This window comes from Falco punctatus, assembly GCF_963210335.1.
Source record: "Falco punctatus genome assembly, chromosome: 1".
Taxonomy (NCBI): Eukaryota; Metazoa; Chordata; class Aves; order Falconiformes; family Falconidae; genus Falco; species Falco punctatus.
This window is the reverse complement of record NC_137580.1, coordinates 92,438,352-92,465,632: the sequence shown is the minus strand read 5'-3', so window position 1 is coordinate 92,465,632 and position 27,281 is coordinate 92,438,352. Positions and strand designations below refer to the sequence as shown.

General features: G+C 46.5%; 1 protein-coding gene across 9 annotated transcripts in view; it reads right to left on the bottom strand.

Annotated features, from left to right (window-relative positions):
• Positions 1–27,281, bottom strand: part of NF2 (NF2, moesin-ezrin-radixin like (MERLIN) tumor suppressor) — a 49,499-nt gene that overhangs the window by 11,704 nt on the left and 10,514 nt on the right. For 5 of the 9 annotated variants that reach the window (XM_080366054.1, XM_080366053.1, XM_080366051.1 and 2 more), the window contains exons 2-15: positions 26,133–26,258; positions 24,963–25,085; positions 22,621–22,704; positions 18,039–18,107; positions 17,462–17,544; positions 16,690–16,765; positions 16,244–16,378; positions 13,568–13,642; positions 12,319–12,432; positions 9,734–9,856; positions 9,131–9,348; positions 7,650–7,755; positions 2,278–2,408; positions 274–433 (exon numbers count right to left, since the gene is read on the bottom strand). In XM_080366054.1, the coding sequence (XP_080222180.1) occupies positions 274–433; positions 2,278–2,408; positions 7,650–7,755; positions 9,131–9,348; positions 9,734–9,856; positions 12,319–12,432; positions 13,568–13,642; positions 16,244–16,378; positions 16,690–16,765; positions 17,462–17,544; positions 18,039–18,107; positions 22,621–22,704; positions 24,963–25,085; positions 26,133–26,258 (1,623 nt within the window). The remainder of the gene's footprint in view (positions 1–273; positions 434–2,277; positions 2,409–7,649; positions 7,756–9,130; positions 9,349–9,733; positions 9,857–12,318; positions 12,433–13,567; positions 13,643–16,243; positions 16,379–16,689; positions 16,766–17,461; positions 17,545–18,038; positions 18,108–22,620; positions 22,705–24,962; positions 25,086–26,132; positions 26,259–27,281) is intronic. The other 4 variants (XM_080366055.1, XM_080366052.1, XM_080366050.1 and 1 more) reach the window with 2 other exon arrangements.

Here is a 27,281-nt window from a genome sequence, read left to right as displayed (position 1 = left end):
AGATTCAGCAAGACCTTCAAACCTTGAGACCTTTGCATCCCTTCACACAGCACTGAGGAGACAAGGCTTGGTTGTGGCATATATAAGCCAGGACCAGCAGAAGCTGAAATTCTCTGCACCCTGATTAAAAGCTAAGCAGCTGGGGAAGAAAGCCTAGATCAAACAATTTTATTGTAACAACTTGTGCAAAAGGTAAACCAAATGGAAGGGTTATTTTGTCGTTGTTTTTAAAGGATTTCATCAGGTGAGATACAAACTGGAGCCCTCTGATACCTTTTTAATAGTGTTGTGCTTGCTGTTGCCTCGGCTGGCATTCTCGTTGTGCAATATATCCAGAGCTGTCTCTCTCTCCTTCAGCTTCAGTGCCTCAATTTCTGTCTTCAGCTCATTCAGCTGCTCTTGCAGGTGCTTGCTTTTCTCCATGTACTCTACCCTAGCACACACAAAAAAGTCCTGGGTTAGTACTGGTCAGCCGCACGTGGTTTCATGATATCATGGCAGCTAATAATGAAATTGTAACAGAAAAACCTTACCTTCATTATTTCTAGTGTGTGGAACTGGCAACATTAATTTACAGCACACAGTAAACTACTCTGAGCAATGATTTGTTGGTTATTAGAAAGAGGACCCAGGCAACTGACCCAAGAACAAAACTGTAAGTTACATTACTATAAAAAAAACAAAGCCAAGCTGGAGCTACTGGATGTTTGTACGTCTCCCCATTTCTGAGTGAAGCTGCACCATGATTTAGGTTAACATTACACAGTTTCAGTCTACAAGATAGCAGTTTAAGCAGCTCTGCTCTACACCACTGCACCCTCTCTTCAAACGCAGCTCAAAAACTCAAGAGGCACAAATCCTTCCGGTATGGAAGCACCCTGATATACTGACTTCCCATGTTTTAGAGGGATTTAGCTTGTAAACCATGTGGGAGCAAGCACTGCCCCCAAAATATCAGGTCTCTTTTAGCACACAGCATCCCTAGGGGAGAGAAATGTCTCCCAAAAAAAGAAAGGGAGGAAAAAACCCAAACCAAAGCCCACAAACCCAGCCATTCCCAGGACTTGGCCCTAACTGCCTTCCACAATGAAGCATCGACTAGAGTAGAGAGAAAATTTTAAAAAATAATTAAAATAAACATAGAAATCATACCATGCCAGCCTTGTGCTTGCGATTAAACACCAAGACACAGGTCATAGCACCAGCAGACTAACAAGAACCCTTTCAGGGGGCCAAAATTTGTAGCGAGGTTCATCTCAGCATCCGAGGAAGAACAGAGCTGGAGAAGTCAGCAAAAGCATGCTATTGCTTTCAGCATTTGGCAGAGCCAAGCTCTTCCTGCTTAGGAGAGCAGGATGACCTAGTTAGCAACCTGGGTACAGAACGAGGAATTATCCTGTTATTTTCAGCTTCTTTTTCCTTCTAGCTTTAGGAAAAGTTTTTAAGCTCTGTCTCTAGCATGGTGGTCTGTTATTTCACACATGGGAGAGGGTACTGAGCAGAGACAAAATAAACCACATTCCGGGATCTGCGGGCACTTCACTGCAGCCCCAGGAAGTTTTGGCTGGAGTGCTATGGCAGAGCCCTTCTAGCTTTGATCTACTACCCAATCAATGAACAAAGCACATTATTACTATAGAGATTAAAATCTGATCTGCTTTGATTTCTGCTAAATTTGTAATTTTGAAGGCTACACTTACACCCTCAGGAAAACAAAAGATCAAAGCTCATAATCGCATCCAAACTCGCTTGCGCACACTTTTTATATAGAAACATGACACAGATTCCAAGAAAAAGGGGTTAAAGCCCTAACGCGGGACCTTAGCACTCACTCCAGCTGTCTTCACATTCTCTGGACACACTGCAAACGCACAAGCACCAGCCTGCAACAGCTTAGTGCACCAGCAGTCAGACTGCTGTTAACTCTTACTACCAACGCAAATAATTCGAGCCTAAGCAAGAGCCAGGTGAACCACACAGAGAGGAACTGACTGGTGCAGGGCTCAGCGTGCTTAAACTCGCCTTTGAGCAGGCAGTACACCTGCATCTGCGACACCTGGTCCCCACCCGGAGAAATGGGCGACCAGTAGGTACATCATGTTCTGGGCAGAGCTACTAATGACCTGGTAAATGCGAATCCGTAAGGCTTTGGTCCCTTTCACCTCACATCGGTGCTCGTCTGGAACGTAAAAGTTAAATTCAGCCCTGGTGCGATTCCTCCCACTGCAACCGAGCACAAATCCCAGCCCCAGCACCGACTGGATGCATGCCACATACTTTTCTTTCTCAATTTCCATTGAAAGCCTCTTCATGTCCGTATCCTTGAAGTCAAAGGACAGGCTCTCGCTGATGAGGTTGAAGCTTGACAGGTCAGTAGGCAATGCTGTCGTACTTGAGTTCACGGACTGCTAAAGAGAGAGAGTACAAATGAATCATTTTTGGCCACACGAGCATTCCGATAGCAAATGTTCTGTAACACAGAGGTAAAATCAGAGCAACACCTAAGCATGCAGTAGAAGGTGCTACTTACTAATGCTGTAATAAGGTCCTGATCTGCTACTCACACAGGTAACAAGACACTCTCCTTGGAGTTGGGTGTATTTTACCATGCAGTGGCATTGAACTGGAGAGATCTTGTCATTTGCATGGGAAAAGGGAAGGGGCGCGTGTATTCCTGGTGCAACACAGCCCACAATCCCATTTGTCTGAACCAGCCTTAAACTTTCTGGAGAGTAGATTACAAAGCTCTTTTTCAGCTGGTGATCTTCTAACGCAGAAGGTGGAAACAGAGCAGTGAACAAGCCCAGTGCCCCAAGCACAAAGACCAGCCTGAAGACCACCTTGCTCCATTCCCGATTTATTCTTCAGCTTAGAGTTATTGCTCCTCTGGGACCCCACTCTTTGCAGTGGTAAAGAGGAAACAAAACACCACCTGCCTTCAAAATCTATTGACAAAACTTGGTAAAACAGAGGTGTTACCACTGCTATGCCACTGAAATCAAAGCTGGACAGACACTACCTCTTGGGAGACATCTGACAGCTATTTAACGTTAAAGCAGATTTTAAAAGTGCGAGCTGTGAACAGGGGCAATGCAAGACCCTGTATGACAGCAGAGTCCTGCACTCCACTGCTCCCCAAAGCCTGAGCAAAGAACAACATAACCCCAAGAGTTAACTTGGGATGCAATTTCAGTAAGGTCCACAGAGATGCACTGATACATTTTTATCTGTGCCGTAATTTACAGTTCCAAATGTTTAGGAACCACTGCTAGATTCAGTTGGAAGTGCAGCGATAACATAGGGAGTCACTCACATCGCACTTGAGCAAGGATTTGTGACTTTCTTCCTCCTGCAAAATGCTGTGACTGTGATACCCCCCACTGAGACACACTGCCAGGCCCTCAGATTTTATCTTCCCCTTAAAAAATGACCTTTCTCTCAGTCAAAAATTCTGTCACACCTATAATAAACGGGCTCATTAGCAGCAAAGGAAAAGCATCCTGACTCAAATCATCACTCTGCTCTTGCCATCCATTACGCGAGGTGGCAAGTAGCAACATACGTCAACAATGGTACAGCAGCTTCAGATGGCAGACCGCACGCGTGGACCTGAGTCAGAACCACTGCCAGCGTGCTCAGCCCTCATTTCGGACATGAGAAATCCAGCCTAGTGTACAAAAGGTCACCTGCCTCTCTGCTAGATGCTCCTTCTTGCTTTCCTGTAAGGAAAACAACGTGCACATACCAGCCTGGACTGGGGGGATGGTGGGAGATGGTGCTGCAGAGACAAGCTGCTCTGGCAGCACACACCAAAAGCTGGTGGGATGGTTCTAGGGTACCTACTCCAACAGATGAGATCTCGAGTTTCAGCTGGTTATTTCTTTCCCTCGTTTCTCCTATTTGGGATACTCCAGGGATTGTTTGCAGCTAGCTCTGCTTCTATAAGAACTGCTAGCACCGGGGCCGTGACAGATTTACTCTGCACAATAACCTGCTTCTTCCCTCACCACCAGCCTGGAATTCACAAACAGCCAGGGCTCGTCCCCTGCTCACTCCTCGGCTGGACAAACCTGAGAGGGATGACATTTCATTCACCCTGTAGAGGCAAAGCTGGAATGCAAACACCTAATACAAGCATAAACAAGTCAGCAGGCGAAACTGCATTGCTTGGCCTGGCTGGAGCATTACAGGTAAGTTAGACTCACACAACAAGAAAACACGATTTCTTACTCTCCTTTGTGATTGCTGCTAGCACAGAACACAGCTGAATTAATTCTGGAGCAGGCACTGAAAAGGGACAGCCCAGTACCTAAATTCCAGTCTCGAAGGAAAGGGGACAGGTCTGCTGAAGCACTTAACTGATTTAAATACCTGCAGCCCATTGACATTCAAGTCCCTTCCCTGTAAGGCACACAGGTGTTCGCAAAGCCCTTCCCACATGAGGTTCTACAATCTCTGCTGCGCAGGGGAGCCAGGATCATCAGAACCAGCCTGCTGGCCTTCAAACAACCTTTAGCATTTTTTTCAGCACAAGCTTGTTGGTTTTTGTTTAAAAAAATCCCACCCAAACAGCAGCAGTAACAGTTGAGTAGGAATTTCAGTTGCTGCAATCATTAAGTCCTGATGCCAATTTGTCAGTGTTACTACAGCTGCTTCCTTGCCTTTCCTCTGCACCGCTCTTTCATGAAGCAACAAAAAAAAAAAAAAAAAAAAAGAAAGAAGTTAGAGAGCAGCCTCAGTGAGGAAGAGTAAGAAAAGAGCAAAGAAAGACCATGCTGAAGGCCTTCAAAGGCACAAGCTCAATATCTGCAGCAAAACATTTCCTTGCTATTTGCAATAATCCTGAGCAAGTCTTGCAGAAGGTGCAGAGATTTTTAATCCAGGGGACGTGGTGATAAAGGGGACACAGACCTTTTCCCTTATGTATTTCCTCACCTGGAACAAACTGCGTAACCCTGTTACTGCATTAAAGCAATTTTCTGCTGTTAATAGAGGCAAGCACCGCACTGACAGTGGTCATCTCTCTGGAGCACAGAGCAAGTGAGACAGATGATACGGAGGGAGCACAGAGCAAGTCACGTCATGAGGGTTCCCCCACAGGGAGAGCTCCTCCTGTTGCTGGCACTGCCTTTACTTCGACGCTCAAGAATTTGGGTGAGCCCAAGACAGCCACTCACTATTTCAGAAGAATCAGAGCAGAGATGATTGTCTTCAGTCTTGCCATGAGTGGTACCTGAAGGGCGATGGAGGAGGCAAAGAGCCGTCGCCGAGTCAGTAAAGAATGAACTGTTCTCTTAGCCCTGACACTCAGATTCATGTCTTATTTCTCATGCATCACCTACCAGTCACACGACAAAAGCAGCTTGGGCTTCAAGGACTAAAAAGACCAAAACAAGCTTTAAAGGACAAGGATTGGAGACTGGAAAGTGTTCTTTTTTTAAAAAAAAAAAAAAGTGAACTGTTTCTTGCCTTTTCTGGAACACAGAGTTAGGTTAACAGTTGCACTTAATGATCTCAAGGGTCCTTTCCAAGCTAAATCATTCTATGATTCTATATCCATCCACTCCCTGCTTCCCCTCCTGCTCTTGCTCCCCCAGAGGGCCATCCTGCCTAGGGACAATACAGTACAAGCACTGGGACCACAGAAAAGCACAAGCTCAGTGTTACACCCTCATTAAAGAAGAGAGGAGCTGGAATCCTGCAGCGTTCGGCAGAGCTGCCATTCACCTGAGGGACATGCAGCTTTTGATACTGCTTCACGCCTCAGGCCACCCTGGGCTCATTCCATCCCTTGGGCTGTGCTCGCCCGCCGGGTGCCTCCCTGTGCTGGCAGGGGACGCAGGCTCGCCCAAATCCAGCTCTTTCCAGTGGTACACAAGGACAGGATCTCAGCACAACTCACTCATCTGCCCCAAACACACATGCAGCCGAGCCATGAGAGAGGCCACAGGGGAAGGGAGAAGCAAGGCAGGTGTAACAGGGCATGGAAGCACCTGGCAAGGTGTCATCACCTGGATATGGGCACAACAGTCACACCTGCCTCCTCCTGACCTTGGAAAACAATAGCCATCGAGTCTGTGCAGCGTGAGGGGACCCTGCCACCTAACTGGGGAGGAAAAAAGCATGTTCCCTTCCCTCCTGGCATGGGCAGCCATGTCAGGAAGGCCAAGGCTCTTTAGGGAAAGGAGAGGACGCCAGTACCATGTGTCTGGAGGTGGCAGTTCTTTGTGCATTGCCTCCAGGCAGATGCAGCTGGAGGGGTGGAGCTGTGCTCCATGCAATCCTACAACATTCCTACTAATGAGCCTTTAACTCCGCAGGCAGGAACACAGCCACGGGGCTGCTCACCAGCACAGGCACAGGGATTTATGCAGAAAGGCTTGTTAGCTGGGGTTCTGCCAGTCTAAGGGTGGACACAGCAACACAAGGGAACATGGATGTGTAAGAGCTGCCCAAACATCAACATTGGGCTGTTGTAGCCATGCAGTAAGAGTTTCAATGAGGACACTCCACCCTGTGCACAAGTTAAACCCAGAATTAAAGAACTGGTGGATCCCAGAATGCTAGTGACTTGTAAAACAAGGAGCACTCCAAAGCTAAGCTTTATCAAGCACTGAGGTCGCTAGCACTTCACTGAGTGTTCCCCATAGCTAAGAGCACCTGACTATTTTCCATCACTGCTATTTTTAAAAGCTTCTGAACATTTTTGCAGGCAACTTCAGAGAATCGGGATAAAAAGTTACTTCATCTCAAGTTCTCTTCAACCTGCTCCTCAAAAGTTTCCAAAGGAGGCAGGAAGGAGCCTGCATGTACAAATTAAAATTTCAGTACTGGGTGGGTCGATAACTCCCATGTACGTCTGTTGAGTCTATTCCTGAAGCTGTCGAGCTCTTCCCTCTTCCCCCCCTCAGTACAGCAAGGCAGCCGAACTGGCGACTGTGGCAGGTGTGAGCTGCAGGGAGGAGAGCACTTGATGGGTTTTGCAGGCCCTGCAGCACAATTAGAGAAGTGGAGGAAAGGAACTGCCAGGCAGATTGGAGCAACGGTCATTTAGTCTGGCATTTCAGTCCCCGGCAGCAACTGGGACCAGATGCTTTAGAGGAAGGTGTGAAATCCTTTTAATGGGCAATTATGGAATAATCTTCCTTTCAAGGAAGTTTTTTTCCACCACACCGAGGCACAACGTCCAGTTTATGCCCAAAGAATGAATTTACAGGTTCTGAACAATGTTTATCCCAACAAAATAACAAGAAAAAGGACATCCTCTGTTTTGTAAGTATTTAACGCTGTTCTAAAGGCTATTGCTGAGTTGGTACACTCCACATGTGCCAGCAAAGCGCGGCTCTGACATAGTTGCTAAATTGGTTTAAAATTTGCTGCCTTTAATTTCACCAGCAGCTCCCTTGCTCTTGTAGTGTGAGGCAGGGTGAGTGTGTGTGTGGGAAAGAGCAAAGTGATCTTCTGCTGGATGGGGTGCCTGGATGAAAAGGGCAAGCACTGCTAAGCATTTCTAAACAGCTGCTAAACAATGCAGTGAGACAGCTCATACCCCTCCACGGCTGGGATGGAGATACAAGGCTCCTCCAGGCTACAGAGGAAGGCACATTTATGGGCTAGGAACTAGGGACTACAATACAGATTGCTCTTACTGTGTAGGACGACTTGCTGGTGATCTCCAAAAGCTTCTGCTTTGCCCTCCGCTCAGACTCACGAGCCTCCTGAAGGTCTTGCTTTAGTTGATCAGCCTCCTTTGCCCTATAAAGAAAAACAGCAAATGGCAAATATCAGATTGAAGTTGAGAGGAATGAGAAGATGGGAGAAGCAGGATTACAGCATAGGTGTGGAACAGGTCAAGATTTGTCCTGCAACAGGAGCTAAACTACGAAATCATTTAAGCAAGGGAAATGCCAGAACCCTCTGACATGGGGACGTTTTAATTAGCACAAAACCCCAAGCCATAGAAGGGCAGCTCTGACACGGACTCTGTGTGAGCATCAGTGAGCATGGCTCAGGGCTGGAGAAGCACGCTAAGTCACCAGGATGGGGAGAACAACTTCAAAAGTTAAGCTCAGACTTACAGCAGGAGAGGCAGTTTTCTGACAAGTAAGCCTCTACTAACGATTACTTACTACATTCAAAAAGAAAAAAAGCACCCAAGATTGCACAGCTTTGCCTACTTGCATGGCCCAACAATTCTAGGACTAGTTTTGTTACCCGTGAGGCTCAAGGACCACCCACAGAGGAAGCCAAAGGAGGGAAGGATGCTTTCTCTGCTGGACTGAAATTTGAGTGAAAACTTCACAAGATAGAAACCAAGGCAAAAAGAGATGGACGAGGGCTGTGTTCATCCCAGCAGAAGAATTGACACCAAGCAACCTCTCACATGGAAAAGACTAATCAGTTGGAAGGAAACACAAACGATCCTTTACTTGCTCACTACCAAATGCACCATGGACCTGGGCTCTGGTATCAAGAGGACGGAAACACGAGTTTTAACAAGAAGCAAGGAGTCCAGGAGTTAGTGAGACTTTAAGGCTAACCCAAAACAGAAACCTCACACTGGGTAAAGAGAACTAAACAACTGTAAGGTAAACAGAGAAATAAAGAGAGACTAGGGAATGTAGATCTACCATCCAGAATTAAAAAAAAGCCCCAGGCGTTTTGTCAAATACTTTGGGGGACGCAGTGGGTGTTTGCAGAAATAACCCAAAAGTAGAGCTGGCTTCTGCTCCTGCTGTCAGGGCATGAGAGGCATAGAAAGCAGAGTGCCGAGAACCACAGTACTTTCTCCCCTGCTACCCGACGGCCCCTTTCCCTGCTGCTCTCGCCACAGTATCTCTCCCAGAGAAGGCTTCAGAGCAGGGTCTCCAGCTTCAATCCAGGGAAAGATCAGGGCCACCACTGCTTTACCAGCACCATTTCCTACTCAGGGACAGCCAGCTGTGGCAAACAGCGACATGGAGAGAGAAACCAGCTCAGCCTTGAGGCCACGTGCTGTTATACGTGCATGGGAGGCCAAGGGTTCATTGCAAACCGCTGGACTAACCCAAGGTGTGAGCCAGTCTTTCAGCTAAGTCAGAAGGGGGTTGGAAAGCAAAGCAGAGGCAGCTGCAAGGTTGTACCCTCTGACCTCCTCTCCGACTCCTCCGCCATTTTCAGTGCCAACATCTCTGCCTCTAGCACCTTCTGTTCCATCAGCCGCTTCTCCTCCTCCGTCCGGATGGCCGTGGCTTTGATTCGCTGCATCTCCTGTTCAGCCTCAGCTGCTTTCTGAGCCAGGAGCTTGGCCTCCTCCTCTGTGATCTGAGCCTTCTCAGCCAGCAAGTCTGCTGTCTCTTCAGACCTCATCTGAAAATTAAGGCACATGAAGCCATTGAGCGCAATGAATGTCTCACTAAATGTGCTTACAACCCCTGGAGCAAGGCTCCGAGCTGCTCACTCCACATGGCTGCCACGGCCCATAGAGTCCCCCCCTTCCATGAAAGCCTGCAACCTTCTGCAGCCAAGACCTGGATGTGCCCAGGCTCTATCCCAAATTCCTCCTCCTCTGTGCTCCTCCCACAGCAGACCAGCAGGATGAAATCAACTCCACCCAGCCTCCTGATCACCGTCCACCACCAGCAGTTCGAGAATAGCCGTAGGACAGTCACAGTGTGCCTCCTAAAACACTTCAGCCGTCAAAAGAGTGAGGAACAGCTGCAGTGCCTCGGGAAACAACCTGCCAGAGACCTACCAGAGCCTCATTGGCCATTGTTGCCTCTTCCTTTAACTGCATCAACCTTCTCTCCAGCTCGTCCCTTGTCCTCTCAGCTTCTTCCCTCATTTGCTTCTCTCGGGCCAGGCGCTGCCGCTCCATCTAGGAAAAAGGTATTGGGGAAAGCGAGGAGAAATAATACACGTTAGAAAAGCTTTCCATAGGGTAGGAAAGGGTCACTACATGGGGGTTAGAGTACAGGACTGCACTACTGCTTCCTCTGTGTTTATCAAGATGGGGAGCTTCACTAAACTTGGTGACCCGATGCAACCTGCTCCCTTGAGAAGTGCCATTCCTGAGACAATCTCCTATCCTCTGACCAGGCTGTTAACCACAGCACTGCTGCACAAGCTGCTTGCAGGTGATTACATCCCCAGACAGTACCCTCCTACGCTGACTCACAGGGCAGACTCAGACAAGTAGGGTCCCAAGAGCTCCAGCTATGCCTAGAGTTTCTTACAGCAAGACTGAGCTTAAGGGCAGTCTGAGGGCATCTCCAAAACACCAAATATATACACAGCACAGGCAGGTGTTTGAAAAATGTGGATAGCTGCTGCTTTTGATCAGACATCTAACCCAGCATGCTGGAAACTTCACTTCTACTCATCTATAGGGGAGGTCACACAGAGTCCGACCACCTCGATCAATTCCTAGATACAATAAACTCTCTCCCTGCAGCTCAGCCTGCAGGAAATAGCAATGCTTCTCCAGGATGGGAAGATCCAAGCTATGTTGAGACAACCCACCCGAATGTGCTACCTCTTCCCAGAAGATGCTGAGAATGCTGTGCAGACAGAGCATGCCCAACAACTGCCTCTCTGCCAGCCAAGCACCCGAAGGGAGCCATCGAGCTAATTAACACACCAAGTTTAAGCACTCCAGTATGACAGAGATGGGTGCATTATAAATATCCACACTGCAGTGAGGACTCACAGCATTGCACAGGCCACCTGCTGGGTTTAATAAGGGAAATAAGTGCGACAAGGCGCATTTCTCTGCTCCTTGGACACCAACTGTGTTCTGAAAGCAGGACGCCCACCGCTGTAACGGCTCCGCTTCTTTCTATTAAAGGTTCCCCTCATTAATTATCATTACAATCTGCATCCCACTCAGGACTTCCATTAAGAAGAATTCCCAATATAAAAGGACTACCTGGAACCAGTTAAAAACTGTGGTTCCTGGGGAGGGAGGAGAGAGCAGATGAGAAAGCACAGTGGCTAGCTCAGGAGAGGACCGCCAACCCAAGCAGAAGACTGACCTTTTCTGTAGAGCACTAGGGCTCTGGATTTGAGAGCTCACACAAAGCAATAAGCTTCTGCTCACTCTTAGCACCCTCACCTCTCCCAGCAGCTCAAGTAAGCACAGGGTCTCAGGTCTTGCTGGCATTATTCAAATATATCAAAAACTCACAAGACTGTAAAACCTGTCCCTGAAGCCACCAGCACTTGGACACCACATTGCTCCTTCCAAAAAGACCTTTTGCTCTACTAATGCCAACTCCTTACTGACTAGGGGAATCCCTGTGGGAAGCAAGAAGCCCCCCTTCCCCAGAGGAGCTGGCCTGTTTACCCTCGAAGTGTCTCATGTCCTGTCCTCTCCTGCCATCCCACAAGCTACAGGAAGGAGAACTGCTTCAGGAGGTGCCTGCAAGACAAGCCATGACACATCTCCAGGTCAGCTGAGCACCTCAACACCAAGCAGGCACCTCTGTGGACATGCTCTAGGTGAACCTGCTTTAGCAGGGGGTTGGGCTAGATGGTCTCCATAGGTCTCTTCCAACCCTGACCATTCTGTGAATAAATTAACTTGGCAGTCCCTTGAGCATAAGGCCCTCCTAGGTGCAAGTGGTTTGGTTTCTGCTGCTGCTATCTAGTGGCTTTTTTGCGAAAGGGACATTTATATTCTAAGCACCAGTACTCAGATTAGCTGTGTGGGTTTCGGTGAGTAGAAAAGGTCTACGAGCAGAAAACAATGATTCATACAATCCAATTTGCTGATATATGCTCATCGGCTACACACTGCTGCCTCCAAAGAGCTGTTTTCACTGCTTGGGCTGACCTGCAGCAGATAAAGGAGGCCAGCACCGAATTAGCATGCAGGCTGCATACCCCGAAATGTCAGTGTGCATTCCATCACCATGTAATTAGAAAATGAGGCAAAGAACCACAGCAAAGCATAGCTCCCCCTCACAGTCCCTGCTCTAATTACAAGCAACTACCCCAACATACTACAACTTTCCAGCTACGGAGCCCAAGCATAAACCAAGGCAGGGAAGAAGCACACAGCCTTGTAGGACACTCAGATCAGCTCTTTCCTCTCATCCTCCCAGTTTTGTTCCTGAGTGTGGGGGCTGAGCTTGGGCTGCTAGTCTGCCATCAGTCTGCAGAGCCAAGTTGAGAATGACTGGCAAGGTTGGAGCAGGCTACTAAAAAAAGAGATGTTCAGCTGGACCATCCCTCAAAGCTGCTCTGTGTGCTTCATGTCACTCTGGAGACTGTTCCATCCCAAGCTCATCTGCATTTCTGATTTTGTCTCATGGTCTAGTTATGCGAGATATCTCTCACCTGCTTCCTGGCTTTCTCCTCCCTGGCCTGTGCTTTCATCTGCTGGACCTCCAACGAGTCTGCCTTTCTCCTCCTCATGAAGAGGTCGTGGTTTCCAATACACAGCTGAAGAATCTATTCCAGTCAAGGGTGAAGAGCGGAGAGAAACAGCTGTACACATGATGATGATGAGGTAGTTTGTATTCTTGACACACAAGAACAGTAAAACTGCTTTTTGTTTGGTGCTTGTAAGCACTTCCACTCACTGATCTCAAACCCTGTGAGCTCTCATACCCATATGAGGGGCAGGGAGCCAAGGCACAGCGAAGTCCCACACCAAATGCCAGCTCCTGGGCTATCAGCTATTTGCAGAGACCAATTTTCTGTTTTCTGTGCATCCAGCACAGCATGGCTCTGGCAAGTTTTATACCTGCCCTAAAAAGGCATTAGGCCAAATCATGAAACAAAGACTTCTACAGCTCTGATCGGTTCCCTGGTTCTCACTGCCTCCTTTCTTTAGGTTCAAGATGAACTTGTACCTTCTCCCAGCTGCATGTTTAAAGCACGGAGATTAAAAAACCACCAAAACCAAAACAACTCCACCACATACTAAAAGAAAATCACTTTCCATCTTGGACAAACAGAAGATTTATCAAAAACTTCCTTGGACACCTTCAGATACCTTTGCTGAAGCATTTTAAGCACCAGTGTGGCTTCCTCTGGTACTCAAGGAGATCAAGGAAGGTGGCAATGCTAGAGGAAGGTTAGCAAAGGAGTGGATAGACAGAGGAGTGAAAGTTCTTTTCAGCAATAAAAGCAGGTCTCTAAACTTGGGTTCTTTTCTAAAGGACTGATTCACATGCCTGTCTTCCATTTCACAAGTCACAAATCACTCCTCTGGAGTCAAGAGGAGCTTCAGCACCAGGAACCTGATGAGTGCAGTGAATGAGCCCTTTGTCAGGAAGTGCCCCTTTCCTACGGCACGGGAAGTACAGGACAGCCTATAACCAGGACAGCAAACATCCCTCATGCCACTTAACCATGGAGAGGTGGGAGAGTTTCTGTGAAGGAGCTTGACTTGAGCTTCCCCCTTCTCTTCTAAAGGCTGTGACCAAGTAGTAACTGCTATACCAAATCACATCTATGGTCCAGCCAGGTCAGCATGCTCCCTCCGACTGCCCAAAGAAAAAGCTCCAAAAGAACATCGTCTTGTACTGCTCGCAGAAACTACTGCTGCAGGCAATAAAAATTACTCTGTCTGTAGACTTACCAGCTTATTCACACGCAGCTTTGATGAATTGAATTTAAAAACATCAATCTTTTTGTCCAATGGCTTAATCGTAAACTGAAAGGAAAAAATAAAGAGGGAGACAGTTATCAGAGAGTGGTACATTTAATAAAAATGCAGCTATAAAAGTCTTACTGAAAGCTTTGGCTCAGAGGAGGTCAGCAGTGTCAGACAAACAAGGCTGCGAGCCGTCCCCGTGGCGTTTAGCCAAGCAAGAGAACTAGTATCAAAAGCAACCAAGGAGACAACTGTTCCTCCAGTCAGAAGAATGTGAGCGCCACAGAAGCAATGTGAATGCTGTCTACCTACAGACGGCAATGCCAGACAGCCAGTGTCCTCTGCAGAGCACCTTGCAGAGGGCAGAGAGAGCTCAGCACCTCCCAAGGGAAGACAGAACCATAGAATCATAGGCTCATTTAGGTTGGAAAAGACCTTTAAGATCATTGAGTCCAACCATTAACCCAGCACTGCCAAGTCCACCACTAAACCATGTCCCTAAGTGCCACATCTACATATCTCTTAAATACCTCCAGGGATGGTGACTTCACCACTTCCCTGGGCAGCCTGTCCCAATGTCTGACAATCCTTTTGGCGAAGAAATTTTCCCTAATATCCAATGTAAACCTCCCTGGCACAACCTGAGGCCATTTCATCTCGTCCTGTTGCTTGTTACCTGGGAGAAGAGACTGACGCCCACCTCACTACAACCTCCTTTCAAGCTCCCCTGGCAGGTGTGGAGAACAGAGAACCTACAGCAGAAACTCACAACACTTCTGAACAGAGGAAGAACCAGCTCAGCTGCCTGGTGGATGGGCAGAAGGGTTGCATTAGGAACACAGGAGCTGCTGCCCTTCCCATTGACACCTCCACTCGCAAGGGCTCCCCAAAAGGATTCTCCATGCATTTTGTTCGCCAGAAATCAGCCGTGTCACAAGACTGCTCCGCGATTCAAAACAACTCCTTTGCTCTAGCTTGTATTTATACTCCATGTGCCAACCAAACAGCTCTAACCATGGCCTGGGTTTACGCTCTCCAAAGAGCTTTTCCACAGTGGGTCTTCTCAAGAGAATACAGGTGGTATTGCCAAACTACAGAGCTATGGTAATACAGTCCCTGGACAAACAGAAGACTCTGAACTAACAAAAGGGTATTGGAAGAGATGGAGTGCTCTGCAACACCGCATTTTTTAGAAGGCTTGCATATATTCCATCACTCCCCCACACGCTACAAAAATAACCAGCTGAAGAGATAGCGCTCGAGCAGGCAGTCTGTGTCCATTAAAGTAGGTCTATTTGTCAATACATTGTACTGCCTGAAAAGGGCTCAGCAGAACTCGCCCTGGCAGTGTTTTGTTTTGTCAGTTTAAGAACCAATCTTTTAAGGCTTTCACACAGGCAGACGTGCGTGAACGTCCCTGGACTCTGGCTCCAGCAGATCCCCCACCAGACGTTGAAAGCAACAGCAGAAATATGTCAGGAGAGGAATTTTGTTCCACGTAAACAGTCAATCTTTGTTACGACGGATTAAACCCCTCTGTTGTGTTGACGTAGCTGTCATACCCAGCTATTAAGCCTGTTTACTATCACGTCAGGGCTACTTGTGGTCCTCTCGTTACACAGATAATTGACCTGATGGAAGGTGGCAGTCCTTTCCCCCAAGAGAAAGCTGTATTACAGTCTTGTGTCAAGGCCTGGTTACAGAAGCTTCAGTCCCCAGATTTCTGAGACAATGCCTGACCAGACAGCTTCCACCGCACTCATCTGTCACGGGCAGGAAAGCCTTCGAAAGTCGCTAAGTGCTGGGCTGTTTTTTAGAGCTGCAAAGCTCTTTATTTTTAAGGACTAGAACAAGTGAAGAGAATTCCAACACAGCCTTACTACTTATAAAACTTCACAAGACATGCAATAAATGCAGCTGATGAGAAACCTTTAGCTTTTACCCTGATCAATAGCATGTTTAGATTAGAAAACAGTTTTTAATTAAGAAGTTAATTTTCTTCCTTACCATGAAGGCAGGTGGTTCCTTTGAGCAGCTCTCTCAGACTGAATATTGAGCCAATCAGTTCCCCCTCCACAGCCAATTTTACTGCTCTTCACAACTAGGTTTGGTGGCCAACAATTCAGAAGATTCATAGATATGCTCTGGATTTAATAAATATCTGTCAAATAGTGGGCTTAAATTACTCATCTTCCTAAAGAGATTCAAGCTGTTATGTCAAGCCCAGCAGCCTGAAAACTCAAGATGATGTAATGATACGGCAAGAGCTCTTCTCACCAGGCATATACCTCACTGTATTTCATAATACAGTACATATACACAGTAATATGTACCGCAATATCTACAGCAAAGCTGAGATCTCAGCTGCTGAACTCTGATATTTGGGCTAAGCATATCAACAGCAATTTTGGTTTCTTTGAAAAAATTACACAGAGTTTGAACGTATTCTAAAACCAAAGAGTAGAATAGCTCCCAGTTGACCTCTTGTACGCCCACTCCTGGAAAGTTTCAGAAAGGCTAGGAATTGAAGTTTCAATTGGAGAAGATGAGCTGCCTTTAGCTAAGCTGGTGATAGCAAGCACAGCAGAAGCCAAGAGAAATCATTTTAAACTGCAATTGTGTTCTTACTGCCCTCAGGGAAGAGGGCAGATGTATCCATACCTCTTTATCACTGTATGAGATATTTCGGATCTCGTTCCACGGGAAGGAGATTTTAGGAGTCAACCTGTTGTCTGGATCATAAATGTGGAGACCCAAGGCGTCAACTCCAAGGAGCAGTTCAGTGCCTTTTTTATTCTACAGGAGAAAAGCAAAGCACAGAAAAACCCTTTTATTCCACTCAGAGGGTCTGACATGAACCATTGCTGGTTTCACCAACCAGCCCTGAGCAGTGACCCACCAGCACCGCATGTTAGAAGAGCTTCTCCCTCCCCGGCAGCCAGCAATGAAACACACTGCAGCAGGACTCTCACCAACACACTGCATCCACCTCACAGGTCCGCTGGCTCTCGAAGGCTCCACTCATCCAATCTCACAGCAACACAAAAGATGAGGACTAACACAAGAGCTATGCCGGCAAGAAAACACGACCCACAATCTGCACTCACCCTAATCGCAAAATAGTTCACTCCATACATCTCCAGGTCCTGAGCTATCTTCAGATACTCCATTTCAGCTTCATCTCTGTCAGACAAAAAAAGGCCAGTGTTACAATGTTTGGTAGAATCAGGGAGAGGGGAATGGTTGCTCTTTCTGATCCTAAGTACTCACAAGGCTTTGAAGCCTGGACTGTCTCTATCACACAGGTCAATCCTGTCTTTGCTGGCAGGATCAATAAAGTCCAACAGCAAATCCCACTCTGCAGCTTGCCAGCATCTTAATGGCTGCTGATGCCTGCCTAGCATTTCAAGCCTTGCTTTCTCCATCTCCCAGTCCCTTAAGCATAAATAGGCAATCCCTGGCTGGGAGGCCCCTGTTTCAGATCCATCTGGCTTTAGACTTATCCCCCACAAGGAGCATTTTACCACCCAAGGCAGCGGTACAACTCCCCAGTCTGAATCTGCACTTCTTTTCCTGGCCCAAAAAGCACCCTGACCCTCTAGGCAGGCTGCCTGCCTCCCTGCCCTGCTGCAGGTGGTCCCTTACTGAGCATCAGTCCTAAAACCTCTCGAGGACCCTGTCAGTGACAAGGGGACAGGCAGGGCAGATGCAGAGCAATCAAAGCAAGCCCTTCGCCCGTCACGAGACTGCTGCAGAGGTGTGCTGGGATTAATCCTGCTGTCAGTAGAGCTCATCCATCACCTGTCCAAGCTCCCCAAACCCTTGTGACTCTTGCAGCGAGGGGACTGACCTTGACCCACCACTGCAGCACACACTCACCTTGCTCTGCCTCGATGTTCTGCATACCAGGCAGTTATCCTTTCCTCCCACATCTCTGGAGTCATTTGGTACAGGTTTATTACCTGAGATAGGTGGGGAGACAGAGACAGGTCATACTGCTGCTCTTGTCACAGTCTCCTTAGCCAGCAAGCAAGCCAGGAACACCTGAGCCTCAAGCATCCCCTCCCCAGCACCACATCCAACCTCAAGACAGGTGACTCTCAGCAGGGCACGCTCAGCCCCACACCCTGCGATACCCAGCGCTCACTCAGCCCTCCAAATCACACAGCACAGGCAAACTGTCCCCAGGCCACCTTGAGGAGATGCAGGTAGGATGAAACCATAAAAAGAAAGAATACACTTGCTTCTGTTTTTGTTAAAATGTCACACAGAGATTGAATTTTCCTCCCTCGATACACCTCTTCATACTGTCTGCCTTGGTAAGGAAGCCCAAGGAAAACAAAGCAGGGTGCATCGGCTCAGGCAGTCCCACAGAAACCCTGTCTGCAAAGGGCTCTCTTGCCCAAAATACCAGCAGGCTTGGAAACCTAATCCTCCACCCAGCCGAGCTCCTTACCCGCTTTGGAAGCAACTCCTCCTGCGCCAAGAAGCCTCGCTTGTGGACGTTGGGATCATAATCGCCATACTGAAAAGAAGCACAGACACCATGGCCCACCCCATGTTAACAACAGGGGCAAGTAAAGTCTTCACCCTTACACCTCCACCCCTTGGGGAGACAGCAAATGCAGGCTGCTTACAGCCTCCACATCATAACCTGTTAGAGCACCGAACATATGCTGCTCGGTAGATTTAACAACTGTATTTTCTTTGTTATTTGATTGCTAATAGAAACTAACATCCTCCTCCTGCTATGCCGCAGAAGTTGGAAGCAGAACAAAACTTCCCACCACCCGCTGACATCTACCACCAGTTGGGCTAGTTGATCACTGTAGGTCCCTTCCAACTGAATGATTCTATTCTGCTCTAATTACCATGCCCAGCAAACACTTCCTCCGACACAGGGAAAGACTCCTCTATAGCTGAGACGTCCTTGCTGTCCCACTGACAGTGGGAAAGAGAGTCAAGATATAGACATAGACCTGTCCCCTGATCGATACCAGTAATTCAGGTGAGGCAGATGGCTGTTTCTCTGTTGCTACTCACCACCCTAATGAACAAATACATAAAAAAATTACAGGAGTTTGACAGACTCACCTCAGACAGGTGTCAGCTTTTCTGCCGGAGGGTCTGTTGCGCAACTGGATTATGGAATCCAATTCAGATTTAAGTGCCTCCAGTAATTACTAGTATTTGTTTAGATTTACATCTTTTTGAGCAGCATACAAAATGACTGAGAAATAAAACTGCTTATTAACAGATTGAAAAGCTGAGTGTCCCTGCAGTGCATGTGAAAATGAATTTACCTCCTGTACAGCCTAAGAGGGCAGGAAACTGCCAGAAAACAGCACCTCAAATAACCTAGCAAGTTCAAGAGAGGAGGATGATGGATGTGAGGCACGTACATGAAACGCTGCGATTTTCATTCACCTGGCAAACAGGACTTCTGCAGTGACATTACCCAATTACAAAAGACATGGCAACGTTTGCTCAAGTCACTCATTTTGCAAGGGAGGCAGCCCTTCCCTCCCTGCTTTTCTGAAGAACCTCAGCTCAGGAAGTACAAAACGGTGACAATTTTTAAAACCAAGACCAAAACACACATGGTGGTCATGTAGTAAGTCAGCAAGCTTTCCCTATCAGCTTCCTTTTAATGACAGAACCATCACATTGTACACCAAAACAAGAGCCCAGCATCAAGAGTCTATGCATACATCCTCTCCACAGCCCAGCAAGCAATGTTTCATAGATGACAAGCAGGGATTAAAGACGCAAATATTGATTTGGAGCCAATGCAGATGCAAAGGAAGCATGCAACAATCAACACTGACTCAGACTTCAATTAATATAACAAAACCACCATGGATTTCATTCTGGAGGGTGCTGAGCAGCAGCAACTGTCTGTCTTCCAAGGTCTACAGATTGGAGCTCCTCTGAAAGCAGCGCATTGCAGGTACACATCATTTGAACCCACATCAAAAGGGAACAGTAATAAAAACACGGCACTGGCAAAGGAAACAACTCCAATAACCTTGGAAACGCAGAAAATAAATCATTTTTAGGTGATGAAAATAACAGCAAATAGGATTAATGCGATTATTTTCTGTTGTGATCTACCATGGATATCCAAGACTAAGTATGGATTATGTGATTTTTATGTGGTGAAAAATATCACCATGTCCCAAAGGAATATTTGTACCAAGAGGGAGTCTAGATGAGAACATTAATTATTCACAAGTCAAAAATCAACAAATGGCTTAAGTATTGCAGTATATGTTGGCTCAAACAATTTGGCAAACATACATTTAAAGACCTTTTCAATTAAATCATTACGTCAAAACTGTTGTGGAATTTCGGCTCCTGCTAATTGAACTATCTGATTAATATTCCTGGTTACACATGGAAGTTCTATTTTCCTCATTCATACACCTGGCTTACATCATGCTGGATAAACACAAGCATGTTCATCTCCAAACTATTAACACCAAGTATTGTTTGTTTTGAGGGAGGGAAAAAAAAAGGAAAAAAAAAAAAAAAAAAAAAGAAGAGCCCTTTGCTAGTCCTAAAAGATCTGAAGGGCTGAGAAGGCTGTGGCACAGCAGCGATCTGCATTTAAGAAGCAAGAAATGGAAGAACCTCCTGGACATCATCATTTCCTGCCGGGATGCATTTTTCGGTAGATTCCACATCTCTCCTGACTATTTAAAACCTGAACCACCTCCAACATCTGAAAGCAGCGTGGGTGGTTTAAATGCAGGGCTAGAGGGGAAAACACATAGTAATTCCCCAAACGAACACAATGATATAGAAATAAATAAGCTTTTATTTTTATGACCCACACGCTTGCTTTGTTATTGCAGGTAGGTGTGCAACAACAGTACAAACCAACCTGGCTGTCAATCAAATGGCTGTATCAGATGCAAACACACTGCTATGTCAGGCTATTATGCCCCTAATCATGCAAATCAGCATGTTATTAGCAAAATTACTGTGCTCAGTGGCCGCCTTCTTGTCCAGAAAGGACATCATTATCCTATTTAACTGGAAGGAGATGACCTGCAACATCTTTCTTCCCAGTTCCATACCAAACATATGCTTTCAGCTTTCTCCTTTGCTGAAAAAAAAAAAACAAACAACCAAACAAAAAACCCACAAAAAAAAAGTAGAAGGGGAAACCCAGCCTGGAGCCTGGCTAGCCTGGAGGGGCAGCAAGGAAAAGTGACATCTGATGCAGACATGAAAGCACATTTAGCAAAGATCAGAAAAGGCATCCCTCTTCCACATTCTCACAATCTCTGTGCGGAATCAAGACGTGCAAGGTTAACAGAACTGCTCTGACTCCAGACAACCTCCTCCAGACGACCGAGCATTGAGCATGCCGAGCGTGCTACTGAGCGCAAGGTCAGCAGCTGAGCCGCAAGAAGAGAAAGGGGACGGCACAACAGTCCTGTACCAAATTACACCCTGTTCCTGATCACGCGAGCAGAAGCTGTCAGGGCCAAGAGTTAACAGCGCTCAATATTTACCCAATGGTCTATTCATTTTGGCAACAGGAAAAGTCATCCTCTATGTATCCTCAGCTCAGCAGGTCAACAGAGAAAAAGCCAAGTAAGTGTTTACTCATGCACTCTAATAAGAGTGATGAATGTTTCACATGAATAGAAACGTTTCTAAAAGCAACTTGTCTTTCCCTGGCTGATGAGTCTCTTGAACAAAATACGGTTTCATCAATATTCTGGCTATGAGGAGAAAACATCTTTTTCTAGTAAATTCAAACATTCATCAAAGAACACCGCTGCATGTCACCCAGGGCTGCATTCAGACAAACCGAGCACGGACTGAAGGGTTATGTGGAAGATTATACAGCACAATGGAGAAAGCCACAGTGAAACACAGGGGACTGGCATCCATTTCCAACCAGCCTGGATCAGGCCCTCTTCAGACAACAGAGCCAAATCCCCTCTCCTGCACTGTCAGATAAGGTGGTCTCAAACCAGAGAGCTACCCTGCTTCTCCTAAACTGCTCAACAGTTATGCCCCTCAAAGACAAGCAGATGGACCAAACCCAGGGCACCGCCACCTGCCTGTGCTCCTGAGAGCCAAAACGCCTCCCTAAATCACATCCAGAGAGTCACAAGTGACTACAACCACGAAGCTACAGTGATAACGTAGCTGGGTTGTGATCAGACTCCAGTCACTCCTTTTCCAAAGACATTATCTTTACACACGAACTGGAGATTAGCTAGAAGACTTGTTAATTGAGCAGCAGTACATGTTGTGCATATACAGAGATAAATTACTTCCCTTCCTGCAAGAATGTCCCCACTTCTGAACCTTGTGCTGCTTCCTCTGTCCCAGGAGTCCCTCTGCTGTGAGCTGCTGCAAGCTGTCCAAGGCTGCAGGCTCCAGACTGGAAAATAGCGTTCTCTTAAATAAATCCACAGCAAAACACACTGACTCTGGGTCCAGAGCAGAATTCAGTCAAGGAACAAGGGGAACTTAGTGACCACTGACTTCTTCCTCTGTCTAGTGAGGCCAAACACCCAAGATAAAGGGAGAAGCGAGGAAGAGCCTTTTAACACTGCAATAACATTTAGGTGGCAAGCTGCAGCACTCAAAATAAAGTAGTTATCATGATGACAGGTATTCTGGGGAAGCAACAGAGCTGTGAGTCCCACGGCTGGCTTGCCTACGGCTGCAACGGCAAGAGCAGAGAGAAGAGCCAAAAAATCACGGGCTCGGGAATTCACCTGCTCCAGTAGTAAGCTACACTTGAGCAGGCACTGCAGCTCATAAGCTGAGCACTTGCTAAACAGTCCTGGAAAAAGCAAGCAAAAATCTGTCAGGTCTGAGGGTAGTCAGGAACCAGTCATGCAGAAAAGGCAACAGTGTTGGTGTAATCCCCTCATTTCCCAACTTTTCACAACTTTCCCTGCCTTCCCCCTCCTCAGGAAGCAGGTGTATCACAAAGCACCTCACTTTCCAGGAGCAACATTAACACATCACCGTCAGCAGCCCTTGGAGAATCCCCCTGTGCCTACCTTGGCTTGGACGGCATAAGAGGCCAGCAGGACAGAAGCTTCAGGAGGACAGTAGATCTTCTCATCCAAAATCTGCTTCTTCACCTGCACACGGAAGTAAAGGACACATAACATACATTTAGTAGAGCAGTGCAAAGCATGACTGTCACAACAGATGGTTACAGTTTGTTTTAGCTCGAGCTGTCAACCACACAGTTAACAATTTTCCTAACACTAATTACAATTCAGGCCCAGGATGTCTCTAGTGGCTCAGAAGGGAAGGGCTCAGGCTTTCACTGGCCGCCTTTTTCAGACAGGTTTGCAAGAAGAGCTAAATATATATGTGGAAAATGACAGAACCTATATACCATCGCTAAAGGCAAAGAGGGGGAAAAAAAAATCTTGCATGTAAACACAACGATAAAACTCTTAAGGTACAAGCTATGGATGGATATGACATCTATACGCGCCACTAAAAAAAATGAAATTTGCAGCTGAGTCTCTGAGCACACAAAGGTTTTGCTCTGGGATATTCAGGCCTCATTATGAGTCAGTGCTCACCTGTGCTCGAGGCTAATTCCCTCCAATCCCACCGGCAGCAAGGAGAGCTGCGAGTCACCTCCGTGGCAGTGCTTTTAGCAGCAGGCAAAGCCCTGTGCACACTCCCAGAGGAACCAATGTGCAGTTCCCAAAAACAACAGCTTTACATTTCCTAGCTTCTGTGCATTAAAAAATTACACCTGTCATGTTTGATATTTTTTGGTTTTGCACACTTAATTTTCCTTAATAAAGATAGGGAAAAAACCATACTATTTCCTGGGAGACTTAAATGGATTGTCACAGAGATGCAGTAACATCAATTTGAATTTATAACATGCTTTGAGTCCTCAAAGTTGGTTACAACACAATCACAGAAGATATTCCACTGCATTAAGATAAAAACCAGCAGTTGCAAGCTTACATGCGCTCCTGTTTCCCATATGCATTACAGGAGCCCAGGCTCCTCTCATCATCAGAAATCCTAGTAGCAAAGTCACGGTCTGCATTTATAAAAATGCAGCCTTAACTGCTTTTCCTCTCTGATTTTTCTTTTCAGAGATGCCAACAGCATTTTTCCTCATCAAGGATAAAACCCATGGCAAACCAGACATTTAAAAATAGCCCTACGGAGACACGAGCACACGAGACAGAACTTGGAAATTAACAGCAATACTTCACATTTAGAAGTCCTTTAGCTCTGAGGAACAAAGATGAACTTTGGAAGAGTGAGAAGTAGCAAGAACCTGGTGAGCTCACTTTCATATCCATTTGAAAGGGCACGGCACACTGAAGTCTACAGTGGTTATTTCAAAAGCATCCAAGTCCAGGTTGCCTCTACTTTGGTGTAACAAACTTAAGTGTATTTTTAAAATCTTTATAATGTATTTATTTTACAAACTTCAAATTAACAGCCACAGAGCAGCTGAACCATCCCAACAAGTGCCTAGGGGATCTGACTAAGACTACTCTAGTCCCAGTAATCATAGTTGACACAACTCTTTATAGGACATAGTTTCAGAAAATTGATCTTGTCTGAAAAAGAGCTCCTGCAACAGAAGCTCTTTGTTACCAGCCACTCAGCACTGCTACAACATCAGCTGAGCTGACTTCTCAGGATGCAAAATTTTGTAGCGTACTTTAAATAAAAAAGAAAAAAATCTGAAGATGCATTCACCACAGTTTCCAAACGCTTTAACATAAGGGCACGAGTTACAGGGGCACATGGGACCGTTAGGTTTCCCTTTCTCCTGTGCTTCTGCCATCAGTCTCTGATGAAGCTCTGCTGCTGGGATTTTCTTCCGCTCCAGTTATTTGAAGGCTGATTTTTGAAGAGGTGAACCTTGCTGTACAGCCTGAACATGAAACAGGTTGGCTGCATTCTGTTCTTGAGGATGAAATTCCCCTGCTTCACATAACAATGCTATCATGTACAAAGGCAACTGCCATCCCTCAGCACAATTGATATCCACACCCTGCAGAGAGGTGGACTCCAAGGCTGTGTGTGTCATTCAAGCCCACATCTGACAGATTCATTTCCCCTAGCTACCACACACTAATATTACAAATCACCTAATCATTCCTGACAGCGAGTTTACGAGGTCTGCAAGTCTGGGCACCTGTGACTGCTTCATCCAGACAAACCATCTTTGACCTATTTTACGAAGTAGTTGTTGAAGACAACTCCCTTCAGAGAGATGTCAACATAACGATGAGGATCCACACTCTGCTGACCAACTTTCTGACCCTGCAACCTTCTCACACTTCTGGTCTTCCTGGCTCCTTCTCCCTCAGGCTGGAAAACACTGTATTGACATGGCTCCTACCTGCAGGAAGAACAAGTGCTGTGTGATTTCCTGGACCAGTTCCTCCTCTGCGTTCTCAGGATAAAATTTGGCCAGGAAGTGAAAGGTGACGGGCTCCTCTGTTGGAACATCGTGATCCAGAACCTGTGGGATACAAGAGCCATTCAGCTACTCTTTCCAGCTTCTTCAGCACTCTGTCTCTTGGAGCCAAGACACAGCTCCCTTCTGTTCAGATCAGCACATCTTTTGTCAAGCACTTTAGACACCTAGAACAGATGAACCAAGCTAAGTAGTTCAAAAACCACAGTTAAGAAAACAAACATTTCTGACGCTCCTGAGAATGCAAGAAAACAAACAAGTCAGAAACAAACAGCATGCGAAATGAGACAGCAAAGGTTGATCCTGATCTGCTGTGTGCACATTGCCTCTGCCGAACCTCGCAGAGCGGTGCTATATCCTGCTACGCCACCATCCGAACCTTCTCGTTGTTGCCCCACACTGCCTCTTCTTGTATTTGTTTCAGTGCTGTTCCTCACTACCTTTCTATTGTGCTGGCACTGCCCAGTTCAGACTGATGTTAGTTTAAAACCTTGGCATAACACACGAGACACCCAGACCTCCCCCCTCACAGTCTCAATTACTGTCTGGTTTTAGTGTAACATCCTTTGGATGCAAACAGAACCGTGTTTATCACTTCTCCAACCCACCCCTCAGCAACCTGGAGGCTCGCCTATTTGGGAAGCCTTTCCTCCCTTAGCTCCATCTCCTTCTCACTCCTCTGGTTCTCCCCCCCCCCAGCTCTTCATACATCTCAAAAACAAAAGAAGCCAAGATGCAATTTGACTTTTCCACTAATGGTTTTGTCATTCAGTGGCACAGAAGAGAGGCTTTTAGGTTGCATTTATGTTATAGTCACTCTGAAGTCCAGCATCCCAGCATGGCCATCTCCCAGCATGCCTCAAGGGGATTCAGTGTGTACGGTCCAAGGTTCACAGCTCAGAAGGAGCTGGGGTTATCTCTGTCACCTCTCCTTACTTTAACTTACAGATGCCATGGGGATGAGATTTAAATACACTTCACCCAGTTCGCTTTGGCACCACACATAACACAACCTTGAGCATTCAAAGAAATAGCAAAGTACATAGTCTTTCGTCATCCCACACGACCTCTCAAGGGAGGTTTGGTTCCAACCTTCTTGTCCATTTTGAGCCAGGCCACCGTATCCTTGATAGTGTACTGAAGCCCAAAGAACCAGGTTTCTCTGAGTCCTAGTGTCCTGCATACTAGATCAAACAGGTCCTTCCCTTTCCACTTCACCTGCAGGAAAGCAAAGAGAAAGCAGAGTTACAAAGATAGATTTCAGAACTTCATCTCCATTCAACCAAATCCACTCTTTTTTCACCTCACGAGGTCTTTGACAGTGTGGAGAAGGCATCTGGTACAGATAAGAAAACATCTTAATGAAGCATACTTTATATCCTTCCATCTGATCTCATCTGCAGATCACCAGCTCCTCCCTCAGCAGGAAACAGAGATGTGATTTTTCCCCCCTTCCAAAAACGACACTGTAAAACCCTCTGTTTCTTCCTCTGGCAACCCACCAACATTCAACAGAGGACCTGAAGGGTCCATTCAGGTTCCTTTTGAGCAGCCATGCACTGCTATGAGCAGCCTGTTTCCAGCAAGAAATAAAAATCACTCTTAACTGCCCCTTAATAGCTTTAACGGCTCCACTTAATAGTCCCAGGAAGCCCTGCACAAGCTCCAGCGTCAGCAACAGGGTTTCACAGACAAGGGTGCAATGCACTCCCAAAAATCAGAAGTGAAACGATCTATGTGCAAAGTGTGTTCATCCAGAGCCACCGACCCTGCACATGTAAAAGGGAAACAAGATCAGAGAAAAAAAAAAATTATCACTGAAGTCAACTCTTGGAGCATGTTTTGATAGGGTCAACACTGCATTTTCTGCTGAAAATGTTGGTGAAAAAAGTAGCTCAGGAGCTGAGAAAATTGGTCCTGCTCAAAGACCATGTCCTTCGAGCAATCCTGCAGCTGCATCTATGTTGCTACTGAAGTTTGCTCATAAAAACAGAAGGCGTTGGGAGGCAGAAAGGTGAAGAGGGACATAAAACAGATTAATCTAATATGCCAAAGCCACTTTGGTCTTCCATCTGCACAGTGGAAACAATTGCTGGACCGAGACATATGGCCATTACTCTAAAGCCCTAGGGCAAAAGGATCTCGGCACATTCTCTTGTCACTACAACTCAATCTTGGTGCCACCTGGACAGCATCAATATTAATGCTCAGGCTCGGCAGGGACTGCTGGGGCTGGTGTCG